The 14,268-nt window shown below is 37.8% G+C and overlaps 11 protein-coding genes across 11 annotated transcripts; 8 read left to right on the top strand and 3 right to left on the bottom strand.

Moving 5' to 3' along the window:
- Positions 1–101: 101 nt before the first annotated feature.
- EIN_411010 (type II inositol-1,4,5-trisphosphate 5-phosphatase precursor, putative) lies at positions 102–2,777 on the top strand (the record flags this gene model as incomplete). The annotated part of the gene is made up of 1 exon (XM_004254471.1): positions 102–2,777. The coding sequence occupies one exon, from the start codon at positions 102–104 to the stop codon at positions 2,775–2,777; it is 2,676 nt and encodes an 891-aa protein (XP_004254519.1).
- Positions 2,778–3,315: 538 nt separating this feature from the next.
- On the top strand, positions 3,316–3,735 carry EIN_411000 (histone H3, putative; the record flags this gene model as incomplete). Its single annotated transcript, XM_004254470.1, has 1 exon — positions 3,316–3,735. The coding sequence occupies one exon, from the start codon at positions 3,316–3,318 to the stop codon at positions 3,733–3,735; it is 420 nt and encodes a 139-aa protein (XP_004254518.1).
- Positions 3,736–4,029: 294 nt separating this feature from the next.
- On the top strand, positions 4,030–4,995 carry EIN_410990 (hypothetical protein; the record flags this gene model as incomplete). The annotated part of the gene is made up of 1 exon (XM_004254469.1): positions 4,030–4,995. The coding sequence occupies one exon, from the start codon at positions 4,030–4,032 to the stop codon at positions 4,993–4,995; it is 966 nt and encodes a 321-aa protein (XP_004254517.1).
- Positions 4,996–5,099: 104 nt separating this feature from the next.
- On the bottom strand, positions 5,100–5,687 carry EIN_410980 (hypothetical protein; the record flags this gene model as incomplete). The annotated part of the gene is made up of 1 exon (XM_004254468.1): positions 5,100–5,687. One exon carries the CDS (start codon positions 5,685–5,687, stop codon positions 5,100–5,102), a length of 588 nt encoding a protein of 195 aa, XP_004254516.1.
- Positions 5,688–6,369: 682 nt separating this feature from the next.
- EIN_410970 (Mating-type switching protein swi10, putative) lies at positions 6,370–7,170 on the bottom strand (the record flags this gene model as incomplete). The annotated part of the gene is made up of 2 exons (XM_004254467.1): positions 6,370–6,615; positions 6,658–7,170. 2 exons carry the CDS (start codon positions 7,168–7,170, stop codon positions 6,370–6,372), a joined length of 759 nt encoding a protein of 252 aa, XP_004254515.1.
- A 311-nt stretch (positions 7,171–7,481) lies between these two features.
- Positions 7,482–8,337, top strand: EIN_410960 (hypothetical protein; the record flags this gene model as incomplete). Its single annotated transcript, XM_004254466.1, has 2 exons — positions 7,482–7,605; positions 7,673–8,337. 2 exons carry the CDS (start codon positions 7,482–7,484, stop codon positions 8,335–8,337), a joined length of 789 nt encoding a protein of 262 aa, XP_004254514.1.
- A 108-nt stretch (positions 8,338–8,445) lies between these two features.
- Positions 8,446–9,636, top strand: EIN_410950 (hypothetical protein; the record flags this gene model as incomplete). Its single annotated transcript, XM_004254465.1, has 1 exon — positions 8,446–9,636. The coding sequence occupies one exon, from the start codon at positions 8,446–8,448 to the stop codon at positions 9,634–9,636; it is 1,191 nt and encodes a 396-aa protein (XP_004254513.1).
- A 56-nt stretch (positions 9,637–9,692) lies between these two features.
- EIN_410940 (ubiquitin carboxyl-terminal hydrolase, putative) lies at positions 9,693–10,874 on the bottom strand (the record flags this gene model as incomplete). The annotated part of the gene is made up of 2 exons (XM_004254464.1): positions 9,693–9,845; positions 9,903–10,874. The coding sequence occupies 2 exons, from the start codon at positions 10,872–10,874 to the stop codon at positions 9,693–9,695; spliced, it is 1,125 nt and encodes a 374-aa protein (XP_004254512.1).
- A 586-nt stretch (positions 10,875–11,460) lies between these two features.
- Positions 11,461–12,357, top strand: EIN_410930 (hypothetical protein; the record flags this gene model as incomplete). The annotated part of the gene is made up of 1 exon (XM_004254463.1): positions 11,461–12,357. One exon carries the CDS (start codon positions 11,461–11,463, stop codon positions 12,355–12,357), a length of 897 nt encoding a protein of 298 aa, XP_004254511.1.
- Positions 12,358–13,122: 765 nt separating this feature from the next.
- On the top strand, positions 13,123–13,722 carry EIN_410920 (inhibitor of apoptosis 1, diap1, putative; the record flags this gene model as incomplete). The annotated part of the gene is made up of 1 exon (XM_004254462.1): positions 13,123–13,722. One exon carries the CDS (start codon positions 13,123–13,125, stop codon positions 13,720–13,722), a length of 600 nt encoding a protein of 199 aa, XP_004254510.1.
- Positions 13,723–13,851: 129 nt separating this feature from the next.
- EIN_410910 (hypothetical protein) lies at positions 13,852–14,268 on the top strand (the record flags this gene model as incomplete). The annotated part of the gene is made up of 1 exon (XM_004254461.1): positions 13,852–14,268. A coding segment is annotated over one exon (417 nt), but the record flags the coding sequence as incomplete, so codon positions are not given.

Here is a 14,268-nt window from a genome sequence, read left to right as displayed (position 1 = left end):
TTGCCGCTTTTTCTTCTTTTTTTGTTTGAGTTTTTGTGTATTTTGAAAAAAAACGACAAAAAATACAAACAAAAACTCCTATTTACCAAGGAGGTACTCAAATGAATTCGCACCGAATCACTATTGCAGACCCAAGTTTGGTTCGCTCGGCACAACACCGAAGCGCTTCGTCGAACTCGACCCGCCCTCCAATCTTCACAACGTCACAGAAAAAGCGTGCAGTATTTGGGAAGTCAATGTCTCCGTTACTAGAAGCTTCTCCACACTGTGAAGAGGAATCATTTTCCCAAGACGACTGCTCTTCACAGCAATCTGAACCGATCGCTCAAAGAAGACAACTGGGTGAATGGTCAAAAGAGGTTTTTCAAAGGAAGAAAAAGAGTTCGCCGGTCCAAGAAGAGCGAAAATTTTTGGGAAGAAAGCAAATCATTCCACAAGCTGACGCAAATAGGGAAGGACATTTAACGTCACTCCAAGTTGTTCATCCGTCGTTTAAAAGACACGCAAGACAAATTCGGTACGACGATTTGCAGCAAATTGAAGATCTGAACACAAGAAGAAAAACGGAAATGACGCTGTCGTATAGCCTCGACTTACCACAAGAGGCCGTTTCACCACAACTTGGTGACGATAATGAATATTCGAGAATGGAACAGTTAAAACGATTCTCAATTCGAACGCCCGTGGCAAATACATTCAATCCACGCGCACCAACATCGTGGATACTCGATGGGAATGAACCGTCGAGAGAGTACTTAGCGGAGAACTACCCCCTCTTTTGCGATATCATTTCATTTGACACAAACCCCGTCAACTGGAAACGTGAAAATAAGTTGGAACAATTGCCGTTTTATGCGAAGGCAAGACGTGTGAAGGTGTTGATGTGTACGTGGAATGTGAATCAAGGAGTATTCAGTCGGGAGGAGATTGATAAATGGACGCAAGACGTCGAGAGCTCTCCGGACATTGTGTGTTGTGGGTTAGAAGAATTAGAGATGAGCTTTGATGCGATTATTACGGGAAAGAAATTTAGTGAAAAGTCCGTACTTTGGGACAATTTGATATTTGAATCGATCAATCGCTTTGAAAAGAAGTACTTTCGATTGGGGTATTACCAATTGTGTGGTGTGGTGTTATATGTGTTTTTCCATGAACGGATGGAAAATCATATTGAAGAAGTTGGGTTTGCGGATTGTCGAGTTGGTGCGATGAGTGGGAAGTTGGCGAATAAAGGGGGTGTTGCGTATCGCATGAAAGTTTATGATTCAACCATCAGCTTTGTGGGGAGTCACTTAGCCGCACATCAACAATTTTGGGAAAAGAGAAATTCCGATTGGGCTGAAATTGCGAAGATGAAAATCCCATACTTCAATGGGAAAAGTTTGAAGATCGAAAAGATCGGCGTGTTGGACAATGACGTTGTTGTCTGGATGGGAGACTTGAATTACAGAATTGAAATGACCGACTTCGATGTGCGGAAAAACTTGAAAAGCAAAAACTTAGAAAAGTTGAGGAAACATGACCAACTCCTGACAACGATAAAAGAGGGGAAAGCGTTTAAACATTTTGAGGAGGGATTAATCGAGTTTATGCCGACATTCAAAATTTGCATAGGAGAGGGAACTTATAAAGGAAATCGGATTCCATCGTGGTGCGACCGAGTCCTGTGGAAAATTGAGAACAGACACAACGTTGAGTGCGTCAAATACACAAGCCACGAGTTGTACCCAAGTGACCACAAACCAGTCACTTGTTTGCTTGACATTGATGTTCAAGAAGTTGATGATGCCAAACAGAAGGAAGTTGAGTTTTATTTAAACAAAGTCGAGCAAAAGTATCGAGACATATTGATCCCAAACGTCAGCATAACGCCACAAACAATTTCTGTGCAATACGTCGAGTTGTTCAAAAAATTTAAGACGCAAATTGAGTTGAAGAATAAAGGTAAAATTAAAACGAAATACAAAGTCGAGGGGAGTGTTAATGGGATCTTCAGTGAAGATTGGTTAACCCTCAAAAATTGTGAAGGTACCCTTAACATATTTGAAGGACTCGGCAATATCAAAATGGAGATTGAAGTTTGCATCAGTCAAGAAAATGCGTGGATGTACCAGGACAGGAATATGTTACTCAAGAAAATAACAATTGTGTTTGGAACAAACGAGAAGGTAAGTCAGAGTTTCACAGTACAAGTCAAAACGCCGCCCTCTGTTATTGGAATGCGCCTTGAATCACTCAATCGAATGCCACGACCGATGTGTGGTCCATTCAAGAAGACTATCATCTACACGGAAGCACCCTTTTTAATACCAAAGGAAATATTCAGAACTGTGGATCATATTGTGAAGCACTACACGGTTGGCTGTTTCACAAAGAGCGAAAAAGTCCAAGAGGATGATATATATAATGTAATCACAAAGTTAAATAAAGAGGAAGAATTTGATGTGTGGCCCCTTGAGGTTTTTTGTGAGAGTTTGTTGTTACTTCTGTCAGCATTAAGCAAGCCCGTTGGATACTTTGGGTACACCGAAAATGAAATTTTGTCGGATTCAGTTCTTCTTCAACAAATTCGATTCATGATACCCGATGAATACAGAAGGCTCTTCACGTATATCGTCGCCTTTTTGAAGGACTTGGTTTCAAAGGGGGAAGATGAGAATAACCTCATCAATAGATTTGCACCACACCTCTTCAGGTGTTATAATAAGGAAAAGGTTCCACCTTTTGTTCACTTCCTGAAGATCTTTTTTAAAGAGTCTGTCCACGTCTCTATTTAACAATTTGATTCATATAATTTAATTTACTATATTGTATATCATTTGTCTGTTAGTTTTGGTTATTAGTAACTACATAGTAAATTACAGTACATGAAATTACTTTTATTTAAAAAGAGAAAAATCTATACTGATAGTTATAAAAAGAGAAAAAAATTGGGGTTTTTCAAAGGTTTTAGGTGGGAATACAGAGACTACAAAATTTGTTCATTAAAAACAAAATTAATTTCAATCAAATGAATTCTGTAAAAAAATGTGTAAATAAAAAATGTGATCAATAACTTTGTTTAACAAAACCAATAAGTTATATAAAAAGATAATTTTCGTTTATCCATAATGCGATTTGACAAAAAGGAAACCCCGAAAAATAAAGCTGATTCTCATTTAAACTATATAATAATAGTAAAAATGTCAATGCTGATTAGTTAAATATTTTCTCTTTTTTTGAACCCTTTTTTGTTTTGATAAAAAAAGCATCAATTTGAGTGAGAGTATAAAAAGGGGATTGAGAGAACTCAAAGCAGATTGTATTTATTAATACATGGCAAGAACAAAAGGAAGAATCGAAAGAACAACAAGCGCTAAGGCCGCAACTAAGGCTGTCAAGAACGTCAATGTAGCGTTCAAAGCTGCGAAAAAAATGTTAAGCAAGGACGCAACAAAGAAGAAGAGAGCACACCCAGGGGCAGTTGCTTTAACAGAGATTAAGGTGTTGCAAAGATCAACTGAATTGTTGTTGAGAAAGGCCCCATTCCAACATTTGGTCAGAGATATCGCACAAAATAACAAGTCCGACTTGAGGTTCCAAAGCGCCGCTATTAGCGCTTTGCAAGAAGCATCAGAGGCCTATCTTGTTGGGCTTTTTGAAGATACCAATTTGTGTGCTATTCATGCTAAGAGAGTCACCATTATGCCAAAAGACATGCAATTAGCAAGAAGAATCAGAGGTGAGAGAACATAATTAACTTCTGTTTTGTTTATCGATGTGTTATGTCTTAATAACATTTGAAAGAACATTTTGTTTTTTGTTATTAATAGTGAGAAAGAATTATACAAAGTAATAAACTGAATTGGTCGACAAAAACAGTAAGACAGGGGTTTATTTGTAAAAAACATCAAAAATAGTTTCATTGGTTAATATAATAACCATTAATGAACTATATCAAGTGGAAGTTGGAAGAGAAAAGCAATTGCAGCGATAAAAAAAACTCAGGAAAAAAGTGAACTGTATAAATAAGAAAGGAAGGTATTTGGGATGACGGAACAAAGAAAACACACAAAGAAACACAACCGATCGGACGAAACAAGTACTAGTGCGGTGCAAGAACCATTCAGTTTACCACAACACTTTGAAGTCTTTCAGGCGTGCGAAAAATGCAACAAAGTGATTGACAATAACATCCTTTTTTTTCAGGCAAAGTCAAGTGACTATGTTGATTTTGGACTGGAAGGACCACCAAAAGTGATGGAGGATATTGTTCTCTTTGATACTAGAAAGGGAGAAGCAGACGATATGTTTGACGAAAGAATTGCGGTCATGTATCAACAACAAAAGGAAGAGGCAATAGTGAGGAATGACAACGTTCGAACGATCACACCAGATATCAGAGACAAGGCAGTCGAAATGATCTCCAGGTTTTGCGATGTGGAACACACATTTGTACTTCCACAAGCAGTTGCACTATTTGATAGGTTTGCACTCACCCATCCAACGTTTTCACTCTCAAATGTCATGCAATTGGCACAGACGGTGTTCGCACTTGTCGTGAAAATGGACCACAACTGTGAACCATATTACATCGAGTTCAGAACAACTTACACAAAGAAGGAGATCGAGATGTTTGAGAACAACTTTCTGAAGGAAGTCAGGTTCAAAGTGGCATATATCACCTGCCACGAGTTTGTGATGGAATTTATGAAAATTTTCCCTATAACAACCCTCGACTATGGGAAGATTATTACACAAATACACTTTTATATGCGATGCGTGTGTTGTTGCTACCGATTCATGTATGTTGTGCCATCCGTCATGGCAAAGGCTCTCATCATCGCTTTTTTTACGCTCAGAGAATCAAAGAGTAACCTCATTCTTATCGTTGATGGAATTTCAGCACTTGGAGATCAAACAGAGAAACACGACGTTCTTGCACTTGTCAAGATTATGCTTAACATGTTTCCACAGTGGGCTAAGCTCGACCAAACTTCCATTTTTATTGTTTGAATTGTTCATTTCTTCTGGTTTATTGTTTCCTGAATTTTTTAGAGAAAGAAGTCGACACATTACTACTCCATTGAATAAGATATTTACAATAAAAAGAAGTAGAATTAAATAAAAATACAATTAGATAATGCAACAACATAGGCTCGGCCAAAGTTTAGTTGGTTGATGCAATTGGCAAAGAATTGGTACGCGTTTTGATCATCTTCTGTTGGTTTGGGAAGCACTGCAAGGAGATTGACTGTGTTAACCATTTGAAGTTGAAGCTCCGTCAAAGAATCGAGGAGCGAAATGCTAACCGTCTGTGGGTTCTGTTGGACAACTTCAGTCGAGGCAGACTCGATAGAATTTGAGGTTTGAGCCTCAACAGTATCTTTAAGACGGTAGAATCCTCTGTTGTGACAAGCCTCTTTCCCAGACTCGACATGTGATGAGTGATTCAGCGCGTCAAGGAGAGACTTCCTCCACTTTCCGGTCTTGAAGATTTTCAAATTGGCAAGCAGGGTCATATGCTGAGTAACAAATGGGATGATGTCCTTAATGAGAGAGAAAAAAACAACATCCGGTTTCAACTGCTTGAGCGCCTGGAGAATCATGATAACAAGTCGAGTTGTCTTCACCTTTGGGAAAGGTGTCATAAAGAATGTGCGCTTCTGGCATAAACAACACTTGCATTCAATAGACTGTGGCTCCATGGTTGAGATCTCTGAAAGGGTTGCTTAAGTAAGGAATGGATGCTTCTTTCGAAATCGCACTCAATTAAACGCCTTTTATTGCCCGATTTCAAAGAAATACCGATGGCTGTTCTTCCTTGAAAACATGTTTTAAAAATAGTTTGCCCTATGTATAGAACTTCAATTTGATTGGTTATAATTATTTGATGGCAAAAAATACCCAACATTTCTATTAGCTGTTTTGTATCTCAATTGAACTGTTCAATCGGAATAAAAACGGCATTTTTATTCAGTGATTTCAGCGTTTTACCAGAAAATATGCTTTTGCTCAACTTTTTTGATTCTTTTTTTGATTTTGGCGTTTTTTGGAAACTTCATTTTTTTTTCAATAAATTTTTTGTTTTTTTTTTGTTTTGTTGAAATCCGATGACATTTTCAAAACAAAACTAATGATAAACTAGTATCTTTATCTAATGACATAAATAATGATCGAAAAAAGATAGAATTGTTCCTATGATAAATAACTCCATTAGTTCACCAATTTGCATGTTTTGAGTCTTATTCAAGTATATGTTTTACCAAAATGATGCCCTTTGAACTATTTATTATAATAATTGTATTAAAAACTTATTATGAAAAGTAGACTTATTTTCTCACTTATTATTTCTGTTGTGAAATTTTGGCTAAAAAAAGAAGTTAAAAATTAATCAATTTCGAGCACTTGGTCGCCTTCTTTAGGGAGTTCATATTTCCGTTTTTTTGGCTGTTCTGTCTCTGTTTGTGAGGGTTTTGTGATTTGAAGCGTTTTGACAAAGTCTTTAATGGACTTATTAGAAGGGACAGTAAATGGCGCGTGGAGCACTTTCCACAAGGAGTCGACCTTCTTTGGGCCAAGCTTCTTACACTTCTTTAACTCCTCTTTGTCAGCTCCACCAATTCTTTTAAGTGTCTGTACGTCAGTTTAAAAGACATCAAAGGATCAATTGCAAACTATAAACCGTTCGAGTAAAGTAGTCACGTCATTCACATTAAGCATTGTAGTCATTGCTAGTGCGTTGATCACTTTTGTTCGATCATTCAACTCAATACTCTTGCGTTGTGAGGTGTTTTTGACACAGGAATACTCTTCGACATATCGCGCCGCCTCTGCGTAACTCTGCGATATAACTAAAACTCCGTTTGTGGGGAAAATAGCCAAGTTGATTTCACAGATAACGTTTTGGTCGTAGTTTTCTTCATCAAGAACAAATAACACAACACGCTGTTGATACTTTGGCACTGTTTTCATCTTTTCAATGATAACACCCAAGTATGGCTTGTTTGTAATGTAATATTTGTACGATAGAAAAAATAAAACGACACGGTTTCCTCCAACAAAATCACCAGGAGCAACTGTCTTATCGTATATTATTTTCCTTTTAATTGAATCCACAAGGACATGATTGTTCTTTTGAATCGGATTTGCTCGAATCAAATAGATGTTTTGGGACATCCCATGTTTCATTATAATAATAATTGTGTTATTGAGTTTTTTATATTGAATATTTACTATATTAATCTATACAAATGAGTTCTTTTATATAGTTTTTTAAATACTAAATACCCATATTTTATTTATAAAAAACTTTTGGGACGTTCTATTTTTCATTTTAAATGAAATTATTTTTATTTTGTAGTTATTTAAAACAAATTACTAGCGAAAATTAACTTTGATTTTAAATGGAAATTAAATCAATAAAAAAAAAGTAAAGTGTTGAAGTAAAAAAGTGTAGAATTTGAAGTATAAAATTGAACTAATAAGTTCACAAAAGAGAAATGAAGTTAATGGTCCAATTTGGAACAAAGAAGATGAAGATGGATATCGAGGAAGGGATGACATTGGGTATATTTAAGTATCTGCTTTCAGAACAATTTGGAATTGAGCAAGACCTAATCGTTTGTTTGTCCCTCCAATGTTATTACGCTTAAAGTTACACCCATTTTGCCGACATTGAATAACAACAAAGTGAGTGTTTTGAACAAACACATCAACGCGTTTGATGACGAAACTGTCGAGTCTGTTGGTATCAAAAACATGACAATGGTGAGAGTGCTTTTGTTAAACGACTTGGAAAAGTCTGTGAAACAAGGGACTGGACACGACGGATATATCCCTCTTATCGACAAAACTAAATTTGTGACTGTCCGCCGACCTATGCCGGGTGACAACTCATGTTTGTTCCACTGTTTGGAGTATTTGTTCTACAATAAAAGTACGCAAGACCCTTCTCACATCAGAAAAGAAGTGGCCGAGATCGTCAAGTTGTATCCACAGAAATTCACCACAGACTACTTGGGACAACCAAACAGTCTCTACTGCCTCAACATCGTCGAGCCTAACACATGGGGAAGCAATGTGGAGATTTCGATTTATTCGTTTTTGAAAGAGTGCCAAATTATTGTGTTTGATTTGGAAAACAACTTGGATGTAACGTATGGAGAAAAGTCGCTAAATAGGTGTGCATTTATCATATTCACTGGAAATCACTTTGATGTTCTTTGTTTGACACAATCACTTACATCGCCACCCTCAGAGGACAAAGTGCTTTTCAATAACACAGACAAAAGCGTAAAGGACAAAATGAAATCTTACATTCAGTCGGAACACCCCAACTTCAGATTCACATTCTAATTCATTGTTGGGGATTTTAGTTGTTGATATGTTATTTTACAAAACAAAAACACCATTTTTTGTTGTTTTAACTCCAAAATATCGAACTCAAAACACAAACCTCAACGGATGGAGTATGAGCCTATCGGTCTAGTTAACGGAGGAAACCTGTGCTACTTGAACAGCGCACTCCAGGTTTTGTACTCGATAGAACCGCTCAGAAAATACTTACTTAATGGGGCATACAAAGATGCAATCAACAAAACAAACAAGATGGGGACGCAAGGAAAAATGATCGAGACCATCGCAAACTTCTTTAACATGTACAAAAATAACAAAGTCGACTTGAATGACATTTTAAAAATGACACAAAACATGTTCCCGCTTGGCGATCAACAGGACTCACATGAAGTGTTGATGTACCTGATCGATGGGATACACGAGGACATCAACACCAATGGCAGTTTTGTGTCAGGGTTGTTTTATGGAAAAATTCAAGGGAGTATCACATGCCTGAGTTGTGGTGAAAAGAGCACAACAACTTCACAAATTGGAGGGTTGAGTCTTGACATCCCAAAGTGGTCCGAAATTGTGTGCGATGTCAACAAGATGAGTCTGATGAAAAACGTGTTGGTTGGGGTCAAGGGAATTTGCGACGGGAGGACACACGGGTCTGAGGTCTTCGTCTCGATGAATCATGTGATGAAGAAAGACGAAATTGTGCAAAAGCTCTCAGAGCAACTCAAGATTGATGTTTCAAACATCAAAACAATTTATGTGACAAACAACTCCCTTCGAAGGCAAGTATTCGACGGCGAAATCGTCAGATTTCAAAACGCGACAATTGAAGTTGTGGGAGATATCGAGCAAATGAAAATATTTTCGGACAAAACAAAAAGTGTGACAGATGCACTTAAACAGTACTTTACAGGCGAACAGATGGACGAGTGGAAATGCGAAAAGTGTGGGAAAAGAGGTGGGACAAAAACAGCTGAAATGGTTCAACTCCCACAATACCTCATTTTGAATATTAAACTGTTCGAACAAACATATTATGGATACTCCAAAAAGTCCGATAATCTGTCGTTTCCAGAAGAATTCGAGTGGGGGTCTATTGTCGGGTCGACAACGACCTGCACATACAAAGCTGTTGCAACAATTAACCACGTGGGATACACGTTCTTTGGGCATTATTACAGTCTCGTCAGAGTGAGTAATCAGTGGTATTGCTGCAACGATACGTCAATATCCAAAATGAACAATGGCGATATCCACCGCAAAGATGTGTATGTCGTCGTGTATCAAAAATGCGAAAATTGACATTACAAACAATTATTCAAATTTACGCCGATGTTTTGGTTTTGTGTCGTCAATTCCTATCCCTTTTTCTCGTAAAAAAGAAGATAAATTGAGTCCGATATCCCACATAAAGCTGATTTGGAAACTTTCTCGTCGTCACAACAAAACCACTGCCCAAACACTTTGTTGTACGATATGTAGTGTCCCCGAGAAAGGTTCCCTGTGTGCGTCTGAAAGTTATTTATTTATATGAAATGTGTACTCTGTGACACAGGCAAATAACAAACAATATAGGAGTACAAGTCGTAGAAGTCAAAGTTGTTGTTATTCTCTTTTTGAATTGTCAAGTCTTCCTGCGGAAAGACAACCTTCAGTTTGTCAGCCTTTGTTGGGTAGTCTTTAATGAGTTGAATTATTAATACATTCGGTGTTGTGTGGAGTGACGTTGACAATTTCGCTTGGCACATTTGACCACAATGATCACACTTCCACCCGTCGACAAACTCGTCTTGGAAAAAGAGTTCTATGCACTTTTGGAGCGAGGTGAGTCCGAACGAAATAGATGTCCGCTTTAATGGGATGGAGAGGCAATAAAAGCTCTCGGTCTGCTCACTGACAAAATGGCACCCCATGCACTCAGTCTTTCTTTTCAACTTTCCTTCAAAATTGTCTGAAATGACATTCCCTGTTTGTGATTTTTCGGTTTCGTTGTCAGAGACTTTTCCACTCTCTGAAGAACTTGAAGAGGCTGTTGGTGTTTCTCCAAGTGAGAGTGGTTTCAGGTTTCTTGTGAGCCTTAGAACGATTGGAGAAACAATCGTTGGTGAAAATGATAATGACATTTCCGTGTCTTTCTTTTTCAACTCGTCATCGAGCATTTCCAAAAGAATCAGAAGAAATTCGTGTGCGTCGTTTTGGTCACTTTTTCCAAACTGAGCATGGTTTTCCGAAACAATGTCTTTGATGGCAAGTGGGGTTACAAAAGAGTATTCTCCAGACCACAATGCATTGACGATTGAAGTAAACGCCCTGACCAACGACCCTCTGTAAATTGTTTTGTCACCTGCTTTCCCTTGAGTTGGCTTTGCATGATGAAAACTGTAACTTCTTAGCTGTTGGGTGTTGGAGAGGGATTGTATGACCGAGTTCATATAACATGTGTTCCCCAAGTTTCTCATCCCGCTCAGCGGATTGTCCGACCAATATTTCTTGAAGTGATCGTCTCGAGGAGAAAAGATACGTTCAACGTACCGACTCATAGTGCAAAATATTATTATCGGTTCCTCTTTTTTTCATGTCAGAAACGCTCTTTCGTTCCGTTGCCTTTGACTTTATCTTTCATTTTGAAATCTTTTCACTTCACATCTCTATTAAATTTTTTTAATTATATTATTAGTAATTATTAATCATAAAATGAATTATTTATATTAGTTACAATAACAAATAATGAATTTTTATATGGTTTTGTTTCTAACTAAAAAATTAGTAAAATAAATTATACGAAATTTCCCATAAAAATAAAACATCTCGAATCGACAGAACGATGAAGGAGTGGACATACATCAAAGTGTCAGTCGTCATTTCCATGAGCGTTTTTTCCCTTGCGACGCACTACAAAGAAGTGTTTCGGGCCTTTCCCCCGACACTGTATGTCGGGTTTTACGCACTGACACTTTTTCTTTCAATTCTTTCACACTTCTCGTTGAAAAGTGAGTTTTTCAAACAATACAAGTTCGTATCTTATACCATTTTAGCAACACGTCTCACAACTTTAAATCACATTTTAGGTGCTACGACAATGACACAACAGTTATAGAACTCCATTGTTTATTGGTGAATTGTAGTATGGTGGTGATGAGCTACCAATCGACGACTGTTCAAACCCTCCACTTACTTGCACTGATCTTTTCATTCATAAATTCACTCTTCATTTTGTCGAATTGTCGAGTGACAAGATATCATGTTCCTTTTACATATTGCGAATTTTGGACTCATGTTGCGGTGTTGGTGTTCTTGTATTTAACACCAACTGTCCACTCCCCAAATTTCTCAATACCATATTACGTCAACTTTGTTGTGAAACACCCCGACGTTATTTTAACATGGTCATTTTTGATGGTGATGATGACTATTATATCTTTGATTCCACGACAAAACATTTATGTGAGTGTACAGCGAAAATCATTTCACTTTGTGGCTGGCGTCATTTTCACTGTTGGAATCAAGACTGATGTATTGGTACTGCAACAACTCTGCTCGTTCTTTTTAATTGGATTTTTAATTGTCGACTTTGCGCGAGCGAAGTTCTTCCCAAGAAGTGCACTGAGCACGTTGTTTGAAAAGTTTGGAGACTCTCACCAAGACCCAAAGCTGTCAGCTGGGTTTCCTGCATTTCTTCTCTTGTACGTCAACACCATTCCGCTATTCTTTTACCACACACGGTTCCACCAAATTATCGCCGCGTCGATTATTACAGTCGACGTCGGTGATGCCTTTGCCGCTATTTTTGGGAGTTATTTTGGAAGAAAATTCCCAATAAAACGATGTGGCAACAAAACCCTCATTGGGACCGTTGCGTTTGTGTTCACCGCATTCTGCTGTGCTAAGTTTACAAATTGGTATCTGAGACTTCTTGTGCCACAATGGAGACTCTTCCTCTTCAGTGCGGCTTCAGGGCTAATGGAACTCACATGCGAGAACGACAACCTCATCCTCCCGTTCTTTGGACTGTTGTTTGTGTGATTACATATTTGTGCTGTTATGTAAAACGTACGTTATAAATTACTTGCAGTGATTGGTTTTTTAATATTTTGTCTCAAGTATTTTTTTCTTTTTTGCACATTGGTAGTCTTAAAGGTATAGTAAAATTATATATTAATGTAACTATCCCAAACCGACCCTTTTTGTAATGTGGTTTTGTGATTTGTTAATTTTCCTGTTTTTTTGCGAGATACATTCCGTGAGAAAAACTGAATGTCGTTTTTGGGATGTTTAATTTGCCCTAAGGTCAAAAAATAGAATAGAATTTAATAGTATACCAAACCATATTATATTAGATCTTATTTTAACATTGATAATGAACATAATCTTTTCGATCAGTTTAGTGAATCTTTTCGGGAATGATGAGAGAAGTATTTAGTTATTAAGTAGATCCATAACTATCACCACATGAGAGGGTGTTTTCCCGTCTTTTTTATTATAAAAGATTGGAAACTGACAAAGTAAAAAAATCACGAACAAAAGAGAAGTCGTTTTTTTTCACAAAAAATACGCAAAAGGAAATGACTAGTAAAAAGAGTAGTAAAAACAACTATAATTGGTCCCCAAAAATCAAAGGCTGTCGTCCAAAAGCGGAGCAAAACCCTCTAAATAGAAAAGGGAAATGGCAACTCGATAATTTAGTCTTCTCAGATTCTTTCTGCAGAGAACTACTCAAACTTCGTGCACTCGGTTAAAAATAAAGAATCCAAATTACTCTATTCGAAAAAGTGTATAGTACCGGATATAATGGTCTTTATGGCCATTCTACTCATACTTCCCACCGCTTCCGCCTCAGACTGCTTCACGTGTCAGGCCGACTACTTCAAATGTCGCTCTGAAGCTGCGAAGAACCACGCAGACAAACTGTCCCAATGCTCATGCGTTACAACTCTTAGTGACTGTTTTGCTACTTCCCAATGCGATGACGACTCTCAACTTGTAAAAGTCGATGGTACTTACCTCGGCTGTGCTCAACCTTCTCCTTCACAAAAAGAAAAAGAGGCGTCCTTGGTAACTACTCCTATTGCCATCGTTTGTGTGGTCGGATCACTTGCTTTCTGGGTCATTTGCTGCTCTGTCATCTTAATCATCAACAAATTCCGAAACCCTACAAGGGTCGAGTCTTTTCCAGAGAAGCTTGTTATCGTGCCATCAGACCCACAAGACACAGACAATGGATGCACTGACGATTCCAAAGTCTGCCGAATATGCCTCGAGAACCAAAAGAATACCGTCTTCATTCCGTGTGGGCATATTTGCAGTTGCTCAGAATGTGCTTCTAAGCTTGACAAGTGCCCGATATGCAGAGCTCCTATCACCTCAATAGTAAAGACTTTTGACGTCTAACTGTTTTTCTTATTATTTTGTTTCTTTGTTTTCTTCACTACTTTAATAGCAATCAAGTGATACACACGTGATCCTCATTTTGAATATCAACACCAGAATAACTCATATTTCTTAGAACTATAAAAGAAAATGGATCCACAATTGTGGGTGAACGAGGACGTCGATAAGTATGTGCGCTTTTCTATTAACAATAAAATTATTGAAGTGCCCGAGATATACACATCTAATGACCGAGCGGACTGCACTATAATGAAAATGATCACTGCACGATTTCAGGACCAAATTAAGAACAACCAAGTCATTGAACTGCGTGGAGGAAAACGAGAGGAAAAGAGTTTTCGAGTGTATTTGAACTTTTTGGAAGGAAAGAGGGTTGTTGAAGAACAACTGAGTGTACGACAGATGGCAAAGAAAGTTGCAACGTTGTTACAATTTGGTGTGAGTATCCAGTCCTCGTTGAAAATGATTGGATTACAAGTCAAAGAGGATATCGATGTCGTCATTGGGACTTTTTTGATTATGATGAATGAACGGACTTTAGATCTT

Source organism: Entamoeba invadens (assembly GCF_000330505.1).
Source record: "Entamoeba invadens IP1 unplaced genomic scaffold scaff_1105074725347, whole genome shotgun sequence".
NCBI lineage: Eukaryota > Evosea > Mastigamoebida > Endamoebidae > Entamoeba > Entamoeba invadens.
This window is presented reverse-complemented; position numbering and strand designations above follow the sequence as displayed.